The sequence below is a fragment of the Panthera pardus genome, unplaced genomic scaffold (assembly GCF_024362965.1).
Source record: "Panthera pardus isolate Hobbes unplaced genomic scaffold, ASM2436296v1 HiC_scaffold_25, whole genome shotgun sequence".
In the NCBI taxonomy this organism is placed as follows: Eukaryota; Metazoa; Chordata; class Mammalia; order Carnivora; family Felidae; genus Panthera; species Panthera pardus.
The window spans coordinates 90,046,688-90,069,316 of NW_026526821.1; the positions used below are offsets into that span (position 1 = coordinate 90,046,688).

Sequence of the window (22,629 nt, forward strand, 5' to 3'; positions counted from 1 at the left end):
ACCACAATTCCCAGCATTCACGGGGCGGAGGCGGAGTCGGCCTCCCGGAATCCTGGGTCCCGGCGTGCACTTCTGAAGGACTTCAGGTACCGGCGTGCTCCGCGTCCCGCTGTCCGCCAGCTCGCGTCCAGGGCACCGCCTCTGTGTAGGGCGGGCGAAGAGGCAGCCGAGGCGGAGCTGATGGCTGCACTGAGGGCGGGGCGGGGTGCAGGCTGGAACCTCTGGGGATGGCGGGCTTTGGGGGGGGTTCCCTGGGGGAAGGGGCCCCTGTTGACCCCTGACCTCCGGGCCTTGCTGACGTCAGGAACTCCTGACCCTCGGGCCCGAGTGACTTATGGGACCCCCAGTCTCTGGGCCCGGTTGTCTGGGGGGGTCCCTGAACCACGGACGTGTCTGACGTCGGGGACTTCGGATTCCAGAGCACGGCTGACTGCAGGGTCCCCGGATCTCAAGACCCGGGAGGTCTCAGAGACTCCTGGAACCCGTCCGCGCATATGGCTGGCGGTAGCGCTGGGCGCTGGGGGGGCAGTGCTGTTGTTATTGTGGGGCGGGGGTCGGGGTCCTCCAGCGGTCCTCGCCTCGGTCCTTGGCTCACCGCCCACCTCTCCCCGGAGCCAGTACAACTTCATCGCAGACGTGGTGGAGAAGACAGCACCTGCCGTGGTTTATATCGAGATCTTGGGCCGGTAACGGTGGGGAAGGGCAGGAGGCACCCAGCCGCGGGCTAAGGAGCGGGCGAGCTAGGTGTCTGAGTCTCCTCACATCCTTGCTTTACCCCCGTCCTAGGCACCCTTTCTCCGGCCGCGAAGTCCCTATCTCGAATGGCTCAGGATTCGTGGTGGCTGCCGACGGGCTCATCGTAACGAACGCTCATGTGGTGGCTGATCGGCGCCGAGTCCGTGTGAGGCTGCTTAGCGGCGACACGTATGAGGCCATGGTCACAGCTGTGGATCCTGTGGCAGACATTGCCACGCTGAGGATTCAGACTAAGGTGGGGGTCTAGGCAGGCCGGGTCTGGTTGGGACTGTGAATTTGCTCACATATCTAGACGACAGGTCTCTTATTCCCATTCTCTCTTAGGAACCTCTCCCCACCCTACCCCTGGGACGCTCAGCCGACGTCCGGCAAGGAGAGTTTGTTGTTGCCATGGGAAGTCCCTTTGCACTGCAGAACACGATCACTTCTGGCATTGTCAGCTCTGCTCAGCGTCCAGCCAGAGACCTGGGCCTCCCCCAAACCAATGTGGAATACATCCAGACTGATGCAGCTATTGATGTGCGTCCTGATATGAGAAAAATGGCAAACTAGGTTGGGGGTTGGGGGAAAGGCTGTGTGGGGCAGGAACCAACTGTGATAGATGGTGGACGAGTTTATATACAGAGGTTGGGCTGCACATATGTGGCCACTGTGGCTGGGCTGGGAAAAGAGAGAATTTGGAGAAAGTGCCTACATCCTGGTTATGCCCCCAGGCATAGAGTCCCTGGATCTCTTCCATATTTTGTCCTTGTCCTGCAGTTTGGAAACTCTGGAGGTCCTCTGGTTAACCTGGTGAGTGGGACATCCTTCTTTCCAAGAATCCCTGCTCCAGGTCAGTGTGAGAAGGGGTGTGTGTTCCCTAATTCAACGATGTTTGGTCAAGTTTCCGAGCAGTCTCCTGTTGGTTATCTCCCAAAATCCAACCAGATCTCCCCAACTCCCCAATACTTCCTGCTACTCTTGTTCAGGTATCTCCATCTCCTACTATTTATTTGGGCTAGGGAATAGTGGGCTCTATCCCTGCAGGATGGGGAGGTGATCGGAGTGAATACCATGAAGGTCACAGCTGGAATCTCCTTTGCTATCCCTTCTGATCGCCTTCGAGAGTTTCTGCATCGTGGGGAAAAGAAGAGTGAGCCTGGCTTAGGGGGAAAGGGATTCCTTTAAGTGGTGGGAAGGGCATTCATTGGGCCTTGCTGGAGAAGGGGGAGGGGTGAAGCGTGGGGAGGGGGATGGTGGGGGTCTGTTGGGAGGAAAGGGAGGGGAGGGAAGGATGTAGCCGAATGAGGCTCCTTTGTCCCTCCATCACAGATTCCTGGTTTGGAATCAGTGGGTCCCAGCGCCGCTACATTGGGGTGATGATGCTGACCCTGACTCCCAGGTATGAACTTTAAAAGTAGTGACCTGTAGGACTACCAGTGTACTCAATGGTGGGCAACTAGCATCTCTGTTGAGCTTTGTTACCAATTTTATCTTTATCTAAGATGAGTTGCCTCATACGTGGAGCTATCAGAAGAGCTGTCCTCTCTCATCATATTGACTTTCTCACTCCAATCCATTTTGCACACCTGCTACCAGATTGATTTCATCCTGCTGCTGCTTTAAAAACTTCAGTCCATTAACCTGGTGTTCAGGGGCCATTTGCCATTTGTCTCCAGTTTGGCCTTCCAGACCTGGCTTCTTCCATGAATATACTCTGTTTCAGCCAACCTGATTTCCTACTCTCATGTTTTTATTTATGTTATTCTTGCTTTATATGGTTAAATACCAGAACCATGCTTCTACACCCAAGTTAAGTTCTACTCTCTCCTTAAAGCTTCCCTTAGAATTCTAGAATGACATTAGTGTTATTTAGTAGTGTGTGTCATTTGGAATTAGTTACTTTTTACATACATGTCCTACTTCCTAACTTCGACAAGGCAGAAAGTGAATTGCCTTTGTATCTGGAGTATCTAGTGCATGCCCTTGTCTATACAATTGTCAGTGTGTTGATGAGAGATTTGAGGTGAACCCAAGGGAGAGTGCCTTGGTGTGGTTAACAGGGTGATCTATGTCCTTTCAGCATCCTTGCTGAACTACAGCTTCGAGAACCAAGCTTCCCTGATGTTCAGCATGGTGTGCTCATCCATAAAGTCATCCTGGACTCCCCTGCCCACCGGTGAGGGAGAGACTGCATTGTGAGGTGGGGATGGGTGAAGCGTGCATGTGCCCTTGAACTGGGCTGTCTAGTCCCTCCTTTCTCTCTCTGTCCATCTTTCACCATAGGGCTGGTCTACGGCCGGGTGATGTGATCTTGGCCATTGGGGAGCAGCTGGTACAAAATGCTGAAGATATTTATGAAGCTGTTCGAACCCAATCCCAGCTGGCAGTGCGCATCCGGCGGGGACCAGAAACATTGACCTTATATGTGACCCCTGAAGTCACAGAATGAGTGGGTCAGCAGGACTCTGAGGCTCCTGCTCTGATTTCCACCTTGCTTTCCTGGCCTAGGCTCTGAGGGTACCTGGACAGAGGATTAAATGAACCAGTGGGGGGCAGGTCCCTCCAACCACCAGCACCAATCCCTGGGCTCTGAGGAATCACACAAATGCTTTTTATATAAAATAAAATTATACCTAGCATCATGTTATAGTCAAAAATAAGGGCGGGGCGGGGGGGTACTGATCTTTTTCCCCATGAAGAGGCTAGAGGTAAAGCTGTATTCCCCCTGAACTGAGGAGAGATACTGGAGCTGACCATTCTGACCTCCCTATTTGAGAAAATGAGCTCCTGCTGTCTGTTGTTCTGGGCAGTCAATCAGGTGCTGCTCTTTGTAGTGTGCTTCACTCAGTGCTGGGCCTGGGAGCAAAAATTCCCCATGCTTGGCCACAGATCCGGCAGCTGGCGTAGGAAGGAGGGCAATAACTTCGTTTTGATGTTTCCACATCCATAGCACACACTGGATGAGCATGGCCGGCCTGCTGACATCAGGGGTTCCTTGGTAAGCTCCTGAGGTAATGGCAGCCTCACACCCCTGCCGTTAGGGGCCAGTGGTGGTTTTCAGAGGAGGGTGGCAGCACCTTAGATGACCTGGTTGCTGGTCTGGCCAGGGTAGCGCTCAAACCTCCTGTTGGCCTCTTCACTGAAGGCATCACCTGCAAGGTGAATGGGCAGTTTAGGCAGGGAAATGGACCCACTGTGGGGAAGGGTGAGTAGAAGCGGAGAGGCTGGGAGATCCAGAGGAGGGTGGGAAGATATAGAACTGACTTTGGGAGAAGAGAATGAAGGCCTTTCCTTCCCATCCCCCAGTCTCTTTGGGCTGCTCTTCCCATCAAATACCAATGTGGCAGTTGTGCACCCAGATGCGATGTCCATCATATTTGCAGTTACACTTCATTGCGTTGTTGGTGAAGTCACTTTCTGCTACTTCAAAATTGGGGTTGATGACCACCTGTGAGTGGGAGAAAGTCAATTTGACCAGTTGCAGTCTTCAAATCTTTAACAAACACTCCTCCCACTTGCCAGCTGGATCTCAGGCCCCAGGCACCTGCAGAATGTAGTTTCCTGGCTTCACATCTGTGATGTCAATCCACTGGCAGTCGATGTCATGCCGGTAAAGATCCCAGCAACCCACGGTAATGCCCTGCTCTCCAAAGTTAGCACACTCATACCTCTTGGAGACATCTGAGAGGGATTGGCATATGTCAGTGTGAGGCAAGGCTGTGGGATGGAGATACCGGAGTCTGTTCTAGGCCCAACTCACCCTCCTGACATTCGGTGTCTTCTAGACAGAAACTAGCTTTGTGGCCCTCAGCCACCTTGGTGCCATTGGGGGTCAGGATATCATAGTGAGTGAAGATGTCCATACTGTGGTAATGCCTGTGGGGACAAGGGAACCCCTGTTTTCGTCCCTGCCCCCAGCAGGCTTGCCCCATCTCCAGTGACCTTGCCCTTCTACTTGACCCTCTCACCCATGACACTCGTGCCACACCCAGGAGTGGCGCCCGGCCTTGGGCCTGAAGTCAGCTCGTCCCAGGTTGTGGATCTGGGAGGAGAATCGGAGCAGACGCCTGTGGCCATAAGGCCAGTTGGCTGAGCGGGCTGAGCGGGCCAGGCAGTTCTCTTCTGCAGCACAGTACAGCATGTGTAGGGGCCGGTCCTCGATGTAGGCGGTCTCCTGCACCAGTGCTGAGTGCAGCAGCAGGTCTGATGCAGCTGCACATGGAAGGGAGCAGAGTGTTGGAAGTCACTGCTGAGGGGTGGAGACAGATGGGGGTGCTTCTGCTTCCCCTGTAGAGTGTGAGAGGCTGCTTCTTCATAGGGAAGGAGCACCCCTCCAGATTATGGCTCTCTTTTTCCCTCAAAGGGGGTGGCCCAGAGCTTCCCTTCCCTGGCTTGCATCACCTTATCCTTCACTCACTCTCGGAACAGATGACTCCAGCAGTGAAGCGGGTTCCTGTTCTCTTGCAGGCAATGTGGGTGCCATGATGAGCACACTGGTCCAGGGACAGCTCAGACCCTGTGCAGCGCACTCCACTCATCACCACCTCTGTTATATTCCCTGAGTCCCAGTACCAGGTCTCCTGGGGACATATGTTGGTGTTTCTGTGAGACCCCCACCATCCAGCCTCTTGGTCCAAGGGACTCATTTCCATAGTCCTCTGCCCCAAACACAGGCTTTGGAGGCAATCGTGTTGATTTCCCTTTCCTTCCCACTCACCTGCAGGCCATGGTTGGCATAGCCCAGTCCAAGTTGCCTACAGGCCACCATGGCCTCCAGTGTCCCCCAGTCATCCCCACAGATGAGCCCCCAGCGAAGGGACCCAGGTCCCCCTATTTGCACCTCCACTCGCCCCTCGTGTTGGCTGCGGCCCCCACTGAGTCGGATCTGTAGTGACACAATGGAAGTTCCGGGTAAGCTTTTGGGGAGGGGTAGTGGGAGCCTGTAACAGGTATGTGGCTGAAGGGTGGTTCAGAGGCACATAAAGGCTAGCAAGTGGGGGCATCAGGTGGGAGTTGTAGGATGGCAGGGGCCTGGGACAGTGGGCTGGGAAGCTGTCAGGCTGCAGATCATGACCAGGACTGGATAGGATGCGAGATTTCCGGACTAAACCGGGAAGATAACTGACCTTGGTCTCTACCCCAGTGTAGGGCAGGTTGCATCGGACTCCAGCATCTTGGCTATGGGAACAGTCTTCGGCTGTGATGTTCTTGTGGGGGCACTTCCAGAGGGAGGGTTCCTGTCCAGAGCATCGAACCTCGCTTAAGTGGATGGCACCCATGCCTAGGGTCAGAGGTCAAAGATCAGGAGGTTATAACTGGACCTTCATTGTCTGCCCAGGGGTCTCCTTCCCAAGGACCATACACCACCCCCCGGGAGAGTGTGTACCTCCTCCTTCCCTCTTCCTCCCATTTTCATCCCCCTCACCCTGCCCCATGCGGGCACCACTCAGAGCCTCTCGAGCACTCCCGAAGCCCAGCTCCCGACACACCACGCTGGCTGCCTGCAGGTCCCACTTGCGGTCACAGATTGTGCCCCATGTGCTGGCCTTCAGGACTTCTACCCGGCCCTCTCCAGGGTGGGCCCCACCCTTTAGACGCACTCGGGTCTATAGAGGAGAGAGATGTGCCCAAAGCAGTGAATGGAAACATCAGCACAGAGAGGGCTAAGTAGACCTGGGTGATAAAGGAGATTCTGGTGGGAGGGAGGGGGTGGTCTCAGGTCTGTGGCCCACCCCCTGAGAGGTTCCTCTCTGTCCTCAAAGGTCAGGGCTGTGCTAAGTCAGGGGCTGGCTAGGCTAAGGGGTTCTCCACCTGGGGTGGGGAAGGTTATAGTCACTGTCTCACACACCTCCCCCTGAGGCTTCGACTGTTGTTGCTTCCTCTGGCCACTGGATGCTGCGTAGAGAGGGCCTGGCACACAGCTCACCACCGCAGGGGCCCCCCCAGGGCACCTGGTGGTGTCATTGGCACGATAGAACTCCAAAGAGCAGAGGGAGAGGTGGGCCTCCGTGCCCACGCACGCCACCCCATGCAGACCAAAGGAGTGTTGCTGCCGCTGGGCCAGCAGCCTGGGGGGACAGGAGTGGGGTGCAGTAGGGTAAAACAATGCTCCTGCCTCTTTGCCGACAACCCTCCTCCCCTCCATGCCTCCACCATCCCCCAACCTTTCATGACCATTTTATCCCTTCTTCTTCCCTTCTTTTCTGCTGTTTCCCTCCTTAGAGACAAAGGGAATGGCAAGTTTCCAGGCTGAAAGAGCCCAGATTACCCAGATAGGAGGGTCCTTGGGGACCTGCAGCCAAAGACCACTATGGGCAGTTAGTCTTGACTTGCCTGACAGAAACCTTGCTCCAAATGGCTTCAGGCTGCTGGCCCTAAGGAAGGCTGAGGCTGAGGCTGCCGTGCAAAGAGAGTGAGAAGCCAGGACTGCCCAGCTGGAAGAGATGGGCAGGAGGGAGTAGCTGACACAAACAGGAAGCCTGAAGAACCAGCGTGAGCACATCCTTCTGTTATGCTGAGGCTGAAATAACTGAATGAGTCAGGATGCAAAGGACTGAGTAAATCTTGGGTCTAAATGGCTTCTCAGAGGCTAGAGGGTCTTCCAGGCCAGAGTATGATGGGTAGTTATGAGAAGATTATACCAGAAGGTGGACATAGGGAAGGACTGGGGCTGGCACATGTGGGAATGAAGATGTACAAATGCAAGACAGACAAAAGTTAGTCCATATGACCAGAGAAGGAGAGAATATGCACAACAGAATGGTAGCGGTCTCTCCAGACCTGAGCTGGACTTTAATGAGGTAGTCCATGCTTCTGCAATTTAAACACAACAGAAAGAATGTTCTGTAGCCACCCAAGCATGGAAATGGGACTAAACTAGAGATGTTAAACCTTGGAAACCCTTCAGAGAGATGCCTTGAGAGAAGGAGGGAACTGGTGTATTCACACCAACAGAGTAAGAGATGGCAGTGAGGCGTGTGGTGAGAGCAGTGCCCAGAGAGGAGGGCTGCTATTGGTGGTATGGGCCTGTGAGGCTGGCTTGGCAATGAACTATTTCAGTAATGTGCCCATCACTTGATGTCAGAGGAAGAAAGGTTATGATGACTCAAAGTCATTGCCTAGGAAGATGCAGAGCGGAGGAAACATAAGCACAACAGACACGCCTGGAGACTTTACAGAATACCTTTGGAAGCTCAGGATCAGTGGATTCTGAAGCTGAAACAGATCAGGTAGTCTCCCAAAGTCCTGTTTTGCTGAAATAAAAGTCAAAGAGGCCACCACAGGAAAAAGATCTTGCTCTTCTAAACTCCCTCCTCCCATTTCCCCACAAGGAACACAGTAAAAACAGCACTGTGCCCTTGAATTTGGTGTTCAGGGAAGGCCAGAGCATGGCTATGTTGGGCACAGATGACCCTTAGCTAGAAGGTACTACAAGAGTACTCTCAAATTCCAAGCTCCTCTGAAGCCACCACAAGGAGGAGCTGGAGAAGGAGGGCCACCAGGGAACCACTGGGTGATCCCAGAATGTGCAGAAGAGAGGAGGGGACAGAAGAAAGGGATGAATCCTCTGTGTCTCAGCCACTGCTGAAGAAGTTATCAAGGAGACTTCTCATGTGCAAATGGCCTTTGGAAGCCTAGTGAGAGGTAATCAGTGGGGTTGGAAGCTTTCTACTCCCTTCGGTTCTGAAGGACCCCCACAAGGAAAATTATGGAACTGGGAGCCTAATTGTGTCAACTGGGCCAGAGACACAGGGGTTATAATCTGAACCCATCCCTGGCAAAGTTTCCAGAGGGGATCCTGAGTCTTACCTCCAAGCTGGTAGCACCTATTTTTAAAAAATAAAGTTAAGATGGGAACATTGATCCCTTAGGCAAACTTAACTTCTTGGGGGAGAGGCAAGGATGGCATCTGAAGGAGAAAGTGCTAGAGTATCTGCTAGAATTCACTGGGAGAAGATAAACAAGCCTGTGGAACAGGAGTTCAGTGGATGAACTTCTATCAAGACTTTCAAAAATCCTGTGATAAGCATAATTCCCCAGAAACGAGGATAAGGCCCAGCATCACTTTATGTTTCAGTGACTCATCTGGAAGGTGGTTTCTAATAGCTACTGCCACCCCTCCACCTCTAGGTGGGGGCCTCTTAGACCCCTTCCTGACCACAGCTCAATTGCCCTGACTCATCATCACTCTGCACTCTCCCTCTCCTCACACCCAGCCTGAACTTCATTTACCTCTTGATTGATCCCCTGCCCACTCGGGGTTTGGGTTTGACTTTAAGCTTGGTGATTGGTCTGAAAAAAGGAGAAAGAAGTTAGTGGAGGTAGTGGTTAGGTATGTGGCCCAGGAAAGGTAGAGGGTTTTGTTTTTTTTTTTTTTTTCCTGTTTCCGGGAAGGACACTTTATGCAGAGTGTGGGAAGGAGTAAAGTGAAGGGGGCCAGGTATTCCACACACTGACGGCTGCACACCACTGAACTCTACTTTAGGAACTCCTGTTGCACTCTGAATTCAACCACAGTGGTGAAAAATCTAGTCAGTCCAGGGGGTGACGGGAGAAGGGGATACAAGGTAAAAGGAGGAGAGAGAATGGGAATGTGGGTGAACTGAATTAAGGGGGGTAGGAAGCATGCAGGTGGTTGAGGCTGGAGTCCAAGCTATTTGGGGGAAGCATAAAGATGAGAAGGCTTCTCCTCAGCCATTCCTACATTATTTCCTCTTTGTGCACCCTAGGGTCAAAGCTTGCCCATCCCCATGCCTGCCTCCCCTTCCCTTCCCTACCTCCCCTGGAATGGCCATTGTGCAGTTACATCCCTAATTCATCAACTTGGGTTCCGGGATGGACATGGATAGGCTGCCTTCCATCCATCCACCTCCTGGGGCCTCAGGGGCGAGCAGGAGGTCCCGGGGCTCTTGCCCCATTACCTTCCAAGGGGCTTGGGGCGTCGGGCCGAGGCTTTGGCCGCTCGCTTCCTCAACTTTCTGTGAGGATAAGACAATAGCAGAGTCAAAATCAGTCTAGAACCAAGTGGGAAAGGCTGGTGCAGCCAGGGGCAAACTTCTTTTCCAACAGGAAAATTGGAAAGTCAACAAGATGTTATAACATCAGATACTCCCGAGGCTTTACCCTTCACAGCTGTCTGGCCTCGCGCGCACATAACCACACTGATGAACAGTAGTGAAATTCATGGACTCAGGCTGATAGAGCCCCTATACCAGCACACACAGAAATTACACTAGGGTAGTGAGTAATGGGGACTAGGGGCGATATCAGGGTTGATCTGAACCTCAGGGGAGGTCTATGGGGAAGTGTATAAGTAGAAGGATGTTAGGATTGTTAAGATCGCCAGACTGACCCGGCAAGGAGAGAGAACTGGTCTGGTCATAGGGAGGCTGACTGTCTTTTATTCTTGGATGCTCTTTGACTTCTGGCATTTCCATGTCTGAGGCCAGTGAATTAGGACCAAGCACCAAGGCTGGATGTCCAAGGACAGTAACTTGATTTGACTGGGGAGCATGAAGCCAGGAGGCTTAGGATGACAGCATCCTTCCTGCCCAAATTAAATCCCATATGCTTTAGTCATTTACAAACCAAGCTCAGCTCCCAAACTTACGTCCAGAGAAATAAGTTCTAAAACTTTATTTCTTTTTAATTGGCCTAAATATTTGACCTATTTTATTTTTCAAGAGGTTGGCTTAAGTCTAAGGTCTGGAAACTAGGTCTGTTTCTCCTCTCATTCTCCTTTTGATTTCAAAGACTTTTTTTGCCCCCTCTTCGTTCTGTCCAACTATGTATAGATGAATGCAGGTTTTGTCTGTCTGTTCTTCTAAGTTTATGAGACTCCCTGTTATCATCTTAGTTATTCTTTCTTTAAACACGTTCCTACTCTTGTTTCTCCTGAGGAGTCATATCTGGACATAGTATACTGTGTGCAGATGCACTGGATGTTAATAAACAGATTTGAAACAGCTCTGAAGTTGCTTGGTATTTCCTGCCCTGGCTTCTTCCTGAGGATGGATTTAGTTGGTCTTTTTGCCAAAATATCCAGTGTCCAACATTCCTTGGAAAGAGTGCACAATAAGTCTCAGGTCCCTTTCCTGAGACATTACTAAGAGTTTAGAACCTTTCATCATATAAGTATAGGGTGAAACTTTTTCTCCAAATGTCTTTTTCTCAGATATGTCTAAAATGAAATGTATTTTATGTTTTCTTTCAAGATTACCTTGATCCTCCAACTAGTTCTCAGAAAAATGTAGTATTATCTAGGGATGCCTGGGTGGCTCAGTTAAGTGTCAAACTCCTGATTTTGGCTTAGGTTATGATCCCATGGTTCGTGGGATCAAGTCCCACGCTGTCAGCATGGAGTCTGCTTGAGATTTTCTCTCTCCCTCTCTCTCTCTCTCTCTGCCCCTCCTCCCCTCGCATACATGCTTTCATGCTCTCCCTCTCTCTCTCTCTTAAAATACATAAGCATAAAAAATGTAGTATTATCTAGATTTTAGAAGTACCTCTTCTCTATTTATAAGGTTTTATATTATACATCATATGGTACATATGATTTTACATATATACATACATATATATATACATATATATATGTGTATATATATGTGTGTGTGTGTATATATATATATATATATATATAAAATAAAGTACAATAAAGTACAATATAGATTATATTAAGGATCTGGTACTTATTTAATACTAGTACTGATACTTGTTTTGATTTACACTTACACGTTCACAAATGTGCTTGTTTCCCCTTACAATTTGTTCCTTCAACCATCAAACATAAAAACCTACCCGCGTCAGCATCACCTTTTCTTATCCACCCATCTCTCGCCTCCAAGACCACTCCCCCAAAAGGTTTCTGAATTCCATCCTTTAGGATCTTTTTTCTCCTAAATTGAGAGGTCGAATACAATCTCTCCTCAACTGAATCATTTTAAACCTGTTCCGATCTCTCTGACACACACGCACATATACACACCCTCCACCCCATATCTCCCTTCCTCTTCATAGAAAAAATTGTCAAGAGTCGTCAGTGCTCCACTTCTATATCTTATCTCTTATCACTCATTCCTTAACCCACTCCTTTCTGGTTTTCCCCATCACTCTGCGAGAATAGATCCAGTAGACAGCTTCAGTTTTCATCATGTTCCCCTTTTGGTAGCATCTCACACTGCTGTTCTGTCCTTCTCTTCCTCCTTGGCTGTCCTAACACTATGAGTCTGCTTTGATTCCTCATTCCAGTTGCTCTCTCTTGGTCTTCTTTGCATGTTCCTCCTCTAGCTAGTCACTTACATTTTTGGAGCCCTAAGCCATTCTTCTCACTCCACATCCTCTCTTTATATGTTCCCATTTACACCTAACCTGGTATAGTCCATTGCCTTTTTTTTTTTTTAATTTTTAAAGTTTATTTTGAGAGAAAGAGAGAGTGTCAGCAGGGTAGGGGCAGAGAGAGAGGGGAGAGAGTATCCCAAGCAGGCTCCATGCTGTCAGCACAGAGCCCAGTGGGCGGCTCAAACTCACAAACCACAAGATCATGACCTGAGCTGAAACCAAGAGTCAGATGCTCAACCAACTGAGCCTCCCGGGCACCCCTGCCTTCTTAATGTTTCTAAAATGTAATATAGGTGCAAAAAATAAACCTGTAATTCTTTCAGCAAAATCCACCCTAGAAACCTAGGAGTCAACTTGATACTTCTCGTCTTTGGTTCCCAAAGTCAGTACAGAACCAAGTCATGTCAGTATTACTTCCTAAACATCTCTTCAATCCACTCACTCTTGTTCTTCTCCACACCATTCTCAGAAATGCAGAGTGGTTTTTTGGGGACCACAAACCTGATCATGTCCTCTTACAGCCCTGCTCATGAAAACACTTCAGTCGCTTCCCATTGCTTTTAGCATAAAGACCCAAATCCTTAGTGTAGCCTGTGAGGTCTTCCATGATCTCTCAGCACCTCTGTGTTCTCAGCACCTTGCACAGTGCTTTGCAAATAGCAGGAGTTCAGTAAATAGCTTTCAGCGCTTAAGCTCTTAGAACCTCAATTTCTTTGCCTGCAAAAGGGCAGTAAATGGTTCAATTATCTCTACATTCTTTTACTCTTCTAAAATTCTACAGCTTTCACGTGTTGTAGGGAAGAACTATAAAACCAAGTTGAAAAATGATAAACGCCCCTCATTCTGATTTTCTCATTCCTTAAATCTTACTGGCTTCCTCTAAAAGCCAGCAGATGTATCTTCTTTCTCTATGGAAGGTGGAGTTCTTTATAAATGATCTTATCTATCCTTTATGATTGTACCACCCATGAGAATGCTCCCTCTGTGTGATTTGGCCGTGAAAGGAAGCCTATCTCATATCTCCATCACAGAACTCTCAGGACTCTTGCAACCTCTCTCCTCACTAAGAATGGTCTCTGTTCTTAGTATGTGTCCTTCTCCAGCCTTCATATCCTAGACTCAGTAGCAGATTCCAAGATGTACACAAATATTCCTGATCTCTGAAAATTACTTCAGGCCATGCATACCTATAGGTAATTCCTGGGTCTCAAACATCCCAAGGATGGCTCACTTCTAAAGCTAGTTCATATTAACTTGAAGCCCAGAGATGCCTGTTGGCTTGCACCATTCTTCTCTCAAGCAGCTTTAGGATCATTTCAGGTGTCTCTCCCTTCTTTTCTATTATCAGTCATCCTTCAGCTATTCATTCCTCCCTCTCTTTGTTGTCACCCTCCTAATCAGCTTCGTTTTTATAACAAGCTTCTAACTGGCCTTATGGCATCTAGAACCTCCTCCTCCAATTCACTACTATCAGGTAAACTTTAAAAACACTGGTCTTATTTTTATCATTGTCCCATACAAATACTTTTATTTTTAATTTTTCCATAAGATAAAGATCAAACTCTCCAATCTGGCATCAAAAAGTTCCATTTTCTGGCTTTTATGCATTCAGATCTTCCTTCCATTATTTCTCAGCACAATTTTCTACTCTAGTCAACTGTCTTTTGAAAAATATCCTAGTCACTGTCAAATTTGTCAGGGTCAGCAATGACTCTGTTTTGCTAAATCCAGCATTTGTGTCTCAGTCCTTGTGCTTTTAGACCCACCAGCAGCACCAACTCGGGATGGCGCTCTTCGTCTCCTCCTTGAAGCGCTTTATTTGGCTTATAGGCCGCCATGCTCGCCTGGTCTTCTTTCTACCTCACCTTGCTGTTTGCATTTCACTTTATCTTCCTGACATAACATTTAAGCTCTCTGTTCAGTCCTTGGACCTCTTTTTTCCTGTTTACATTCACTCCCTTGGTGATGTCCAGTTTTAGGACTTAAAATATGTTTATTCAGCAACTCTAGAGTCATATATCCAAAAATTAAACAGGTCCAAAACCAAGTTCTTGGTATACAACACCCCTCCCCCCAATCCTCACACAACACATGCTCCGCCCATTGTCTTCCTTATCAAGTAAGGCCATCTCCATACTTAGCTCAGGCTCAAAACCTTGGGGTGAACCTTAATTGCTCTCCTCTCCCACCACATTAAATCCATCAGCAAATCCTGTTGCCTCTACCTCAACCATACACAGAATTTTATAATTTTTCATCTCTTTCACTGGTCACCATCACCCTCACTTTCTGTACTTGGTTTTCAGGAGACAATAACCTCCTAACTAATTTCTCTGCCTCCTTGATTCTTTGATTCTACTGTATCTCTCACAGTCTATTCTTTATATATATATATATATATATATATATATATATATATATATATATATAATGTTAATGTTTATTATTTTTTGAAAGAGAGAGAGAATGAACAGGGGAGGAGCAGAGAGATAGGGAGACAGAATCAGACGCAGGCTCCAGGCTCTGAGCTGTCAGCACAGAGCCCAACACAGGGCTCGAACTCACAGACGGTGAGATCATGACCTGAGCTGAAGTCGGATGGTTAACTGACTGAGCCACCCAGGTGCCCTCCTCACAGTCTATTCTTAAAGCAACCAAAATAATACTTCAAAAATGGAAGTCAGATGTCACGCCTCTGTTCAAAACTTCATCTCCCACAGAGTATACACCAGTCCTCCCAAATGGCCCTATGCAATCAGGCTTCCTATTCTTTCCCTATCCCCTCTTATATCACCTTTCCTATCATTTTCTCTCTTGTTCACTCAGCTGCAGCCCCAGTGGCCTCCAGGAGCATGACTCTTCTCCCCTCCCTCCCCCTGACCCCTAGGATCTTTTCATTTTTATCATTCCTCTTCCTGTCAACACTTGTCTAGATTTCTACAGGTTGTGTCCTCACCTCCCTTAAATCTTTTCCCAAATGATGCCTTTTCAAAGAGGCCTTCCCTGATGGCTCTTTTTAAAATTGCAATCTCACTTTTACTTCCTAACTCCTTCCCTGCTTTATTTTTATTCATTACACTCTTTGCCATCCTTGCATTTTGAAATTTTACTATTTTCTGATTCTTCACTAGTCCATGAGATCAGGGATTTTTGTCTGTTTTGTTTACTGTTGAATCCCTAGTGTCTACAACAGTAGACAATATATAAATACTGACCAAATGAATCTCTTCACCTTTGTTCATGCTATCATCTTCACTTGAAATCCCTGCTTTTTAAATTGTATAAATCTTTCAGAACCTGATGTTGGGGTCAGGCAAAGTAAAGAAAAAGCACAGAGAAAGAAGTATAGCTCCAAGACAGATAATAGCAAAGGAGCACAGCACACAGCTGTTTTAAAACAGTTTGAGTCTCCAGACCAGATAAAGTATATTCCTTGGGGCTGAAAGAACTTTCAGGTGTGTCTGAGAGCCAAGGCAACGAAAATCTGAGCAAGTATGGAAAAGACTAGAGGTTGGACAATGTATTTACTTTCAAAAAGAAGAAAAAGGATTCCTTAATCTAAAGAATAATATTTTAAAATAAGTTATTAAATGGAAAGTTTGTGAACAGTGGGGAAAAAATATGGAGATGCTTAGAGACCCAGAAGGATTTCAGTAAAAGTTAGCTCAAACCACCATGATTTCCTTTTTTGATAAGCTTTCTAAATTGGAAGGCTGGAAAATGGCCATGAACATAATATATCTAGGTTTTAAGGAAGACTAACAAAATCTCCCACGATTTCATTATAGATAAAATGGTGAAATGCTGGCTACATCATTGTAGTGTTCAGTTTGTTCCCAATTAGTGGGGAAAAAACATTTCACAAGTAATGAGTAAAGACTTGATGAGTAAGGAAGGGTTAGACTTTGGTTTTGAACATTTCAATAATTTTAACAGTCACTCTGATGAAGCCAGAAGACCTAGCTATCCTGTATATCTTCCAGAGGAGGCTGGGAGGGATGATAAATGGAAAATAATGTCAAGATTCAAGATAATCTCATGGGTTCACTGTGGCTTTTAAGTGGTTTTTAAATGATGTATCAAACTAACTTAATAGAATAAACTCAACATAGATTTAGGTTCAAATAGGCTTTTCTATTAGTATCAAGGATAAAGGAAGATCTGAATTGGTTTTAGATGATTACTAGTTCAATATGAACGGTGGGATGTTTCCTCAACAGAAAGGCATACAAAATCTGGGCATGCTCTACTCAAAGTTGAGCATTTCTACTGTACCCTGCTCTAATCAGACGATATCTGACGTTGTGTGCCCAGTGGAACCTGACCTAGATGTCAAGAGGTCTTTCTGCAAAACTCAACTAAGGAAGAGCTGAGAGGAAAAAAAAAAGTATTTCAGCCTGCAAAATAGATTAGAGTGGCTGTAAAGATTTCCAAATTCCTCTAAACGACCACATATGATGCTCCAGGGTTGCGAGGCACGGTAAGCACAGAGCAGTTTACCAGTGTGATTCGTTACCCTGGTAGCCAGTGCGTACCCCAGGGCTCCAGGGCAGGTGGAGAGGGTCGGGCGCCTCGGCCAAAGGATATTCTGGAAGACTTGCCTAGGAGTGCCAGGGGCTCCCGCGCTCACGGACGCGCCTCGAGGATGGCCGCGACCGAGGGGCAGGCCTCACCTCTCCGGGAGCCCCCCCAACCCTCAAGGTTTGGCCCTCTGGCGGGGACTCCCGCGCCCAGCCGGGCGCTGGACACACCCAAGCACCGCCTCCGCAGGGCGCGGCCGCGCGCTCCTTGAACTCGGACGTCGGGCTCCGGAGCCGCGCCCGCGCCGTAACCGTACCCGCCCGCGACACAGCCGGCCGCTGGGCGTGGCCTCGCCAGGCTCGGCGCGCGCCCTGGGGAGCCGGGACTCTGCCTGCCAACCGAGGGCGTCACGGGTGCGGACGCGCGACCGGCCGCCACTCGCCCCGCCCCGGTTGCGGACCTCAGAGAGCCGGAGCCTCGCTTGCCCCACTTCGGACCCGCCCTGAGGAGCCCTTCATAGTTCCACAGGGTTTCTCAACTCTCCAGTTTCGAAAGGGCCTCCATAGTTCCCCACTGTTCCTGAGCCCCGGACCCTCTCAGAGGTCAAGACACCGCTTCCTAGCGAGCACCCCTCCATCCCAGTCTGTTCCCTCCAGCGCCCACGCCCCTTCACCTGTAGAAGGCCGTGTTAACCCTCTTTTCGCTAGGGAAGCCCAGCATCCCGCAGACCACGTGGCTGTTATGGGCGCTCCAGCCTTTGTCACACACTTGCGACCAGCCGTCGGGAAGCCTGACTTCGACCAGTCCCTCGGTCACTGGCAGAGGCCGCCTGCCCCTCCCCACGGCGGGCCGAAGTCGCACTTCTTCCACTTGCAGGTGCTGTTCTACCTGGGGAGGGGACCACAGGCAGAGGACGGAGTCTCAGCGACTTTTATTTGTCCTGCCACCCTTAAGGAACCCTGATCAGCGTGCTTGCCATGAAGACAGTGGCGAGCAGGGGCTGACACAGGTCTGAGAGGCACTCCTGCTCTCTGTGGCGAACTGACTTTCCTGCAACCACGGGAGTGGAAGGACATGTCCTGCTCTGAGAGGCGATTAAGGGTGCGGAGCAAACTGAGGAAGGAGCAGCCAAGGCGGCCGGAGCACGAGGGAGAAGTTCATAGAGGAAGTGGCACTGAAGGAAGAAGTAGGAGAGAATAAGAAGGGAAATGTTCCAGGAGAGCAGGAACCTCTGAGGAGAGGGAGAACAAGGGATGTCCTGGGGACCAGGGATGAAGTTGGAGAGGCACCTGCCAGGTTTAGTGACGTGAATGCTAATGTGAAAACAACCCTGGGCTTTAATATGCCTAGGAGCATTATCATTTGTCCCCCACCCCCTCAGCCTCACACCGACCCAAATGATCCCATGGGGCATATAGGATCCCCTACCTTTTAGCATCCCCTCTAACCACATATAACCACCCCACAGCCCTCTCTGGCCATCCTGGTGTGTGTGTGTGTGTGTGTGTGTGTGTGTGTGTGTGTGTGTGTGTGTACAAACTGCAGACCTCAATGACATTAGAATCCGAGAAGCCGGGGAGGCGCTGGTCCTTGCAGATGACTCCAGCATCCTCATCATGGGTACAGTCACTGTTCCCCCAGCCCCGGGAGGCACACTCAGTCACACTCTGCTCAGTCCCACTGCAGCTCAGGTTGTCCAGCCAGATGCGGCCTGTGGAGGGAGAGATGAGGGAATAGAGAGGCTTGTGGAGGCAGGATGGAGGAGAAGGGTAAGTGGTGAGGATTTGGGGGAGAGCGATCATGGAGGCCTCACACCTGGCCTGATGATCCCATTTTTCTGGTTAGATAATGGGATGTGAAAGAGGAGACCCTGGAAGGGAATAGGAAAGGGAGCACAGGATTGATGGAGGGTCAGTTGTGATCGGGGGATACTCAAGAATTTGGTAGGGTGAATAAAAAACCAAGAGTCAACACTGAAATTCTGATCAGTCCTGACCTATTCAATGATAGCTACAATTAATCAAGTATGTGTTGTGTGTTAGGCACTCTGCCATGTATGTATATACATGATTATTCTTAGAACAGAGCTGCCAGAGGTGTTATCACCATTTTACATAAAGAAATTGGGGTGACCACACAGCCAATACATGGGGGCTTAAGGGTTTGAGCCATTTGTGAGACTTGGAAATCTAAGATCCTTTCCTCTCAGCTTCACTTTCTCCCATGCGTCTTCCCTGTCTGTGTTACTACATTGCCCCCTTGTTTTCCTCTCTGCCTGGACCATCCTGAAATGAGTATTGCTGACTTCTCAGAGTTGGGATGGATTCAATTCCCCCCAGAGGCCATGGGATTCCTCCCAATGTGACTGTCCCAACCAATGGCAGGGACCTATCATGCATACCCTGACAGGCCTTTCCCAGCTTCTGCTGGGATACCTACTTCCTGCCCCACCAGGCCACTGAACCATCACAAAGTCCTTGTGACTCTCTATGACTATCCCCCAAGGTCTGATTCAGTCCTTCGATGCCATCCAGGCAGCTAAATGACTGTCAGCTAAATGACTGTCCTTATATTTGGAGACAACCTTCATGCAATTGCTACCCAAAGCTTTTAGTTTCCATACCAAACATCCCTGGTTTCTTCAGCTATTCCCTCTTGAAACTTGACTTCCAGTCTTTCACATCTGGGCAGCTCTCCTCTGAAAGTATTTCCATTTTCTACTCTCTCTTTTTTTTTTAAAAGTAGGCTCCATGCCCAGCATGGAGCCCAACACAGGGCTTGAACTCACGACCCTGAGAGCAAGACCTGAGCTGAGATTAAGAGTTGGGCACTTGACCAACTGAGCCACACAAGAGCCCCTCTACTGTCGCTCTTTAAATGTGGCAACTACAAGTGACGCTTTATTCCAGAAGTGGTCCAGCCAGTAGGAAGTGGGGGATTAGCTGCAGACTGCACCAGCTTCTGTCCATCAGTCCCATTGTGGGCTCCTACAATGTAAGCATCCTCAGGTCTCAGAATTCCTCCTAAGCCCCTACTAGCCACACTCATTCTTGTCTTAAGAGTTTATACTTGTTCTTAGTTCCAGCTTGTTGGTTTCAGCTCTTGCCTATAATCTGACTTGGTCAGCTGCAGTATCTGTGATCCTTTCTGGCTTTGGGATATCCAGACATCATCTATCTGTTCTCAGCTTTTCATCAAACCAACTGTACTTTAACTGTACAGGGCTCACCTGTATCAGGGCTGTCCTTGCATGTAGCAAGGTAGAATCATACTTCTGCAGAAAAAAGGAACTTAGAGATCATGTAGTCATTTTGCACCTAGGGCCTCTGAAGTTCAGAGAAGGCACTGACCAGCTTAAGGTCACACAGTTCTGGGAAGCAACTGTGTTGATTGGTTTGTCAGCCATGGGTTTACTTGACACTGGCTGTTTTTGGTGTCCTGGGTCCCTGTGCCTGTGCCATCCTGGTGTTCCCTCTCCCTGCATTTAGACAATACCTAGGCCATGCATGGAGCATTGCTTACCTGTTCCAGGGCCATATTTGGCACTGTGGGTCCAGCCCGTGGCCTCTGTGAAGCCCAGCTCTCGGCAGAGGATGTGGGCAGCCTGAAGCGTGAAGTCGTCATCGCAGATGGTGCCCCACTCGCCAGCTCTCTGTATCTCCACTCGGCCCTCAAAGGGCTTCCTGGGGAAGCCAGCCAGCCGGAACCGCAGCCCCTGGCTCCCAGCCCTCTTCTCGGGGGCCGTGGATGGGGATGGAGATCCCAGGCATGAGCTGCACAGCAGACAGAGCAGCAGCCCCCATGGGCTCCGCTGCCAGATACTGACAGGTCGCATGGCAGGGAAGGCCTGGGTGCCCCAGAGAGAGAGTGTGTAAGAGAAATCACAGATGAAGTCAGGCCTGGGTTCCAGAGAGAGGTCGTGAGAGGAAGAGAGACACTGAATAAGGACAGAGACAGAGATGGTGGGAGAGAAAGACAGGGACCCATGGACTAAATGAGAAAGAAACAAACTAAACAAGAGCAGAAACACAGTGAGAGAGGTGAAGACTAGGGAGGGAGGCGAGAGACAGAGACCCAGAGATAGGCTCTCCCTCCCTTTTGTAAAGAGTAAAACTGTCCCCATCAGTTGTTCTGTCTCACAACGTCCTTTCCTAGTTCTGTCATTGGCACCTCCATCACCCCCACCCATTGGTCTAAGAGACCCAGAGATCAAAAGATAGTGATTAGAGACCAAGGGCAGAGAATGGTCCAGAGAAAGAGATAAGACTGAGCAAGAGGGAGACCCAGACAGGATGTAAGAGGAAGGAAGCTGTGGGAACAAAGCGGGAGCAAACAGAAAGAGACAGCAGAGAGAGACAATGTGGAAGATGGATAGAAGGTGATTGTGAGAGAGCCAAGTACACAGAGCAATGGAGAGACATGGGCAACAGGTGAGGAGAGGGACTGGCAGGAGCCAACGAGGGGCAACAGGCGGCAGGAAGGACCCAGATGATTCCATTCAGCCATTCGGACAGAGGACAGACAGCTACTGATTGTGGAGAGAAGCAGGCAAGGGGGGTTAGGAGACCCTCAGATCTTAGTTAGGTTCCTGAATGGGAGCCAAGCCCAGAGTCCTGTCTGGGCAGATCCCAAGGCAGAGAGGGCAGAGACCAGAACACATGGAGAACCCCCTGCACACCCTACCCAGCACACAGGCTCTCACATGCCCTGCAGGTTCAAGGGGCCCAGGAGGGCCAGGCCTCAAGCTGAGAGGGGTGTGGGGTGGGGTTGTCCAGACCTCCTGCCAACACTGCCATGGCTGTCACTGGGCAACGGGAGCCCAGGGCGCCAATCGCCAATCGGCTCCTCAGCCAAGGCCTTTCCTCTGTCTGGGGCTGAGAACAGCCCCTCTCCAGCAAGAGGCCCCCCGAACATGCTTCCCCCCACTCAGACAAACAACACAACAGGAAAGCTTTGTTCTGGGGACATTCTGGCTTGGGGGCCCAGGGGTAGGGCCTCACAGAGGAGCCCCCAGCCTTAGGGCCCTCGCGGCTGCCCTATTTGGAACATCCTGCAGCCCCCCACCCGCCAAATATCTGCCTCCTCTCTCCACTCTCCTTGTGTCTCACTCTTCTTTAACAATGATAAAACCCTCAGTGGGTTGGGTTCCCCTCGACCCTAACCCGCATCACCCCTTTTCGTGGTCCCTCCACCATCCTCCCATCCGAAACGCTCCTTCCTCCCGCGGCGGCGTGACTCCCCCTACCTTGGCTGAGCGGGGACCTAGGGGCTGGGAGAAGAGTCCAGGTCCTGGAGATCAGTCCTAGGACTTCCCCAAAAAAGTGCTCGGCCAGGGGAGACTGGACCCCCCCCCCTCTTTCCCCCCTCTCCTTTCGTCCCTCCCATGTCCCCTTGAGCCCTCCCACATTCCGCCCTCTCCCTCGATTCCTCCCAGGCCAGTTCCCTCCTCTTCTCCTTTTGGTCCTCCCCTCCCCCGTGGAGCTGGCCGCAGCCGCTCCACCTCCCTCCGCCCCCCCACCGCCGACCCTCCCGGCCTGCTCAATGAAGCTTTCTTTTCCCGCGGGTTGGAGGCCGGGCAGCTGCGGTCAGTGAGCTAGACACGCAAAAGGCCATGGGGCCGCGGACCGGCCCGAACGGCGGCCCCTGGGGCGGCGGGAGTCCGCGGCTCAGCTCCGGGCTCCGGGAAGCCTTCCAGTCCCCAGCCCCCATCCTTCCCCCAAGTCCCGGGCTCCGCGGAGTGTAAACAGCCCGACTCCAGCCGGGTTGGGGGCGGGTCCGGTCAGGGGAACCGAGGCTATGAAAGCCCACATAGTCCCTCCGGTGCTCCAGAATGCCCACTGGCGTTTTTGGAGTGACGTCACGGCCTTCACTCTGACGTCACGTTGAGCATACGACGTCGTACACAACCCCTAAGCCCAGGCGCGCCACAGCCCTCTGGTCGAAACCGCGAGCTTTCTTTTGGTGAAGCCACTTGTGCGCGTCCCAGGACTGTAGGCAGGGGCCTAAGAGTGGTGCACCGCCAACTTATCT

The 22,629-nt window shown here is 50.3% G+C and overlaps 2 protein-coding genes across 10 annotated transcripts; one reads left to right on the forward strand and one right to left on the reverse strand.

Annotated features, from left to right (window-relative positions):
• Positions 1-35: 35 nt before the first annotated feature.
• On the forward strand, positions 36-3,380 carry HTRA2 (HtrA serine peptidase 2). Its single transcript, XM_019442728.2, has 8 exons — positions 36-686; positions 787-991; positions 1,081-1,275; positions 1,516-1,548; positions 1,783-1,888; positions 2,068-2,137; positions 2,819-2,914; positions 3,022-3,380. The coding sequence occupies exons 1-8, from the start codon at positions 181-183 to the stop codon at positions 3,185-3,187; spliced, it is 1,377 nt and encodes a 458-aa protein (XP_019298273.2). The 5' UTR covers positions 36-180; the 3' UTR covers positions 3,188-3,380.
• Positions 3,336-21,954, reverse strand: LOXL3 (lysyl oxidase like 3). 9 transcript variants are annotated; one of them, XM_019442661.2, is made up of 16 exons: positions 21,845-21,954; positions 20,122-20,446; positions 18,147-18,310; positions 17,273-17,487; positions 9,660-9,716; positions 8,971-9,030; positions 6,587-6,806; positions 6,164-6,344; positions 5,865-6,019; positions 5,456-5,623; positions 5,156-5,318; positions 4,707-4,950; positions 4,499-4,614; positions 4,283-4,419; positions 4,075-4,186; positions 3,336-3,890 (listed from the first exon to the last, which is right to left on the reverse strand). In XM_019442661.2, exons 2-16 carry the CDS (start codon positions 20,432-20,434, stop codon positions 3,817-3,819), a joined length of 2,379 nt encoding a protein of 792 aa, XP_019298206.1. In that variant the 5' UTR covers positions 20,435-20,446; positions 21,845-21,954; the 3' UTR covers positions 3,336-3,816. The 9 variants fall into 9 exon arrangements, with proteins under 9 accessions (XP_019298206.1, XP_053746826.1, XP_019298202.1 ...); XM_053890851.1 differs by having other exon boundaries at positions 20,122-21,931; XM_019442657.2 differs by lacking the exon at positions 9,660-9,716 and having other exon boundaries at positions 20,122-21,931.
• Positions 21,955-22,629: the final 675 nt, after the last annotated feature.

Excerpts from the sequence above, each read along its gene's own strand:
- LOXL3 (XM_053890851.1), bottom strand. The coding sequence starts at position 21,097 with ATGGAATCATCTGGGTCCTTCCTGCCGCCTGTTGCCCCTCGTTGGCTC. Across the intron at positions 18,311-20,121 it reads CAAATATGGCCCTGGAACAG|GCCGCATCTGGCTGGACAAC; the intron begins GTAAGCAATGCT and ends CTCCCTCCACAG. Across the intron at positions 4,187-4,282 it reads CAGGAAACTACATTCTGCAG|GTGGTCATCAACCCCAATTT; the intron begins GTGCCTGGGGCC and ends TCCCACTCACAG.
- HTRA2 (XM_019442728.2), top strand. The coding sequence starts at position 181 with ATGGCTGCACTGAGGGCGGGGCGGGGTGCAGGCTGGAACCTCTGGGGA. Across the intron at positions 992-1,080 it reads CGCTGAGGATTCAGACTAAG|GAACCTCTCCCCACCCTACC; the intron begins GTGGGGGTCTAG and ends ATTCTCTCTTAG. Across the intron at positions 2,138-2,818 it reads ATGCTGACCCTGACTCCCAG|CATCCTTGCTGAACTACAGC; the intron begins GTATGAACTTTA and ends ATGTCCTTTCAG.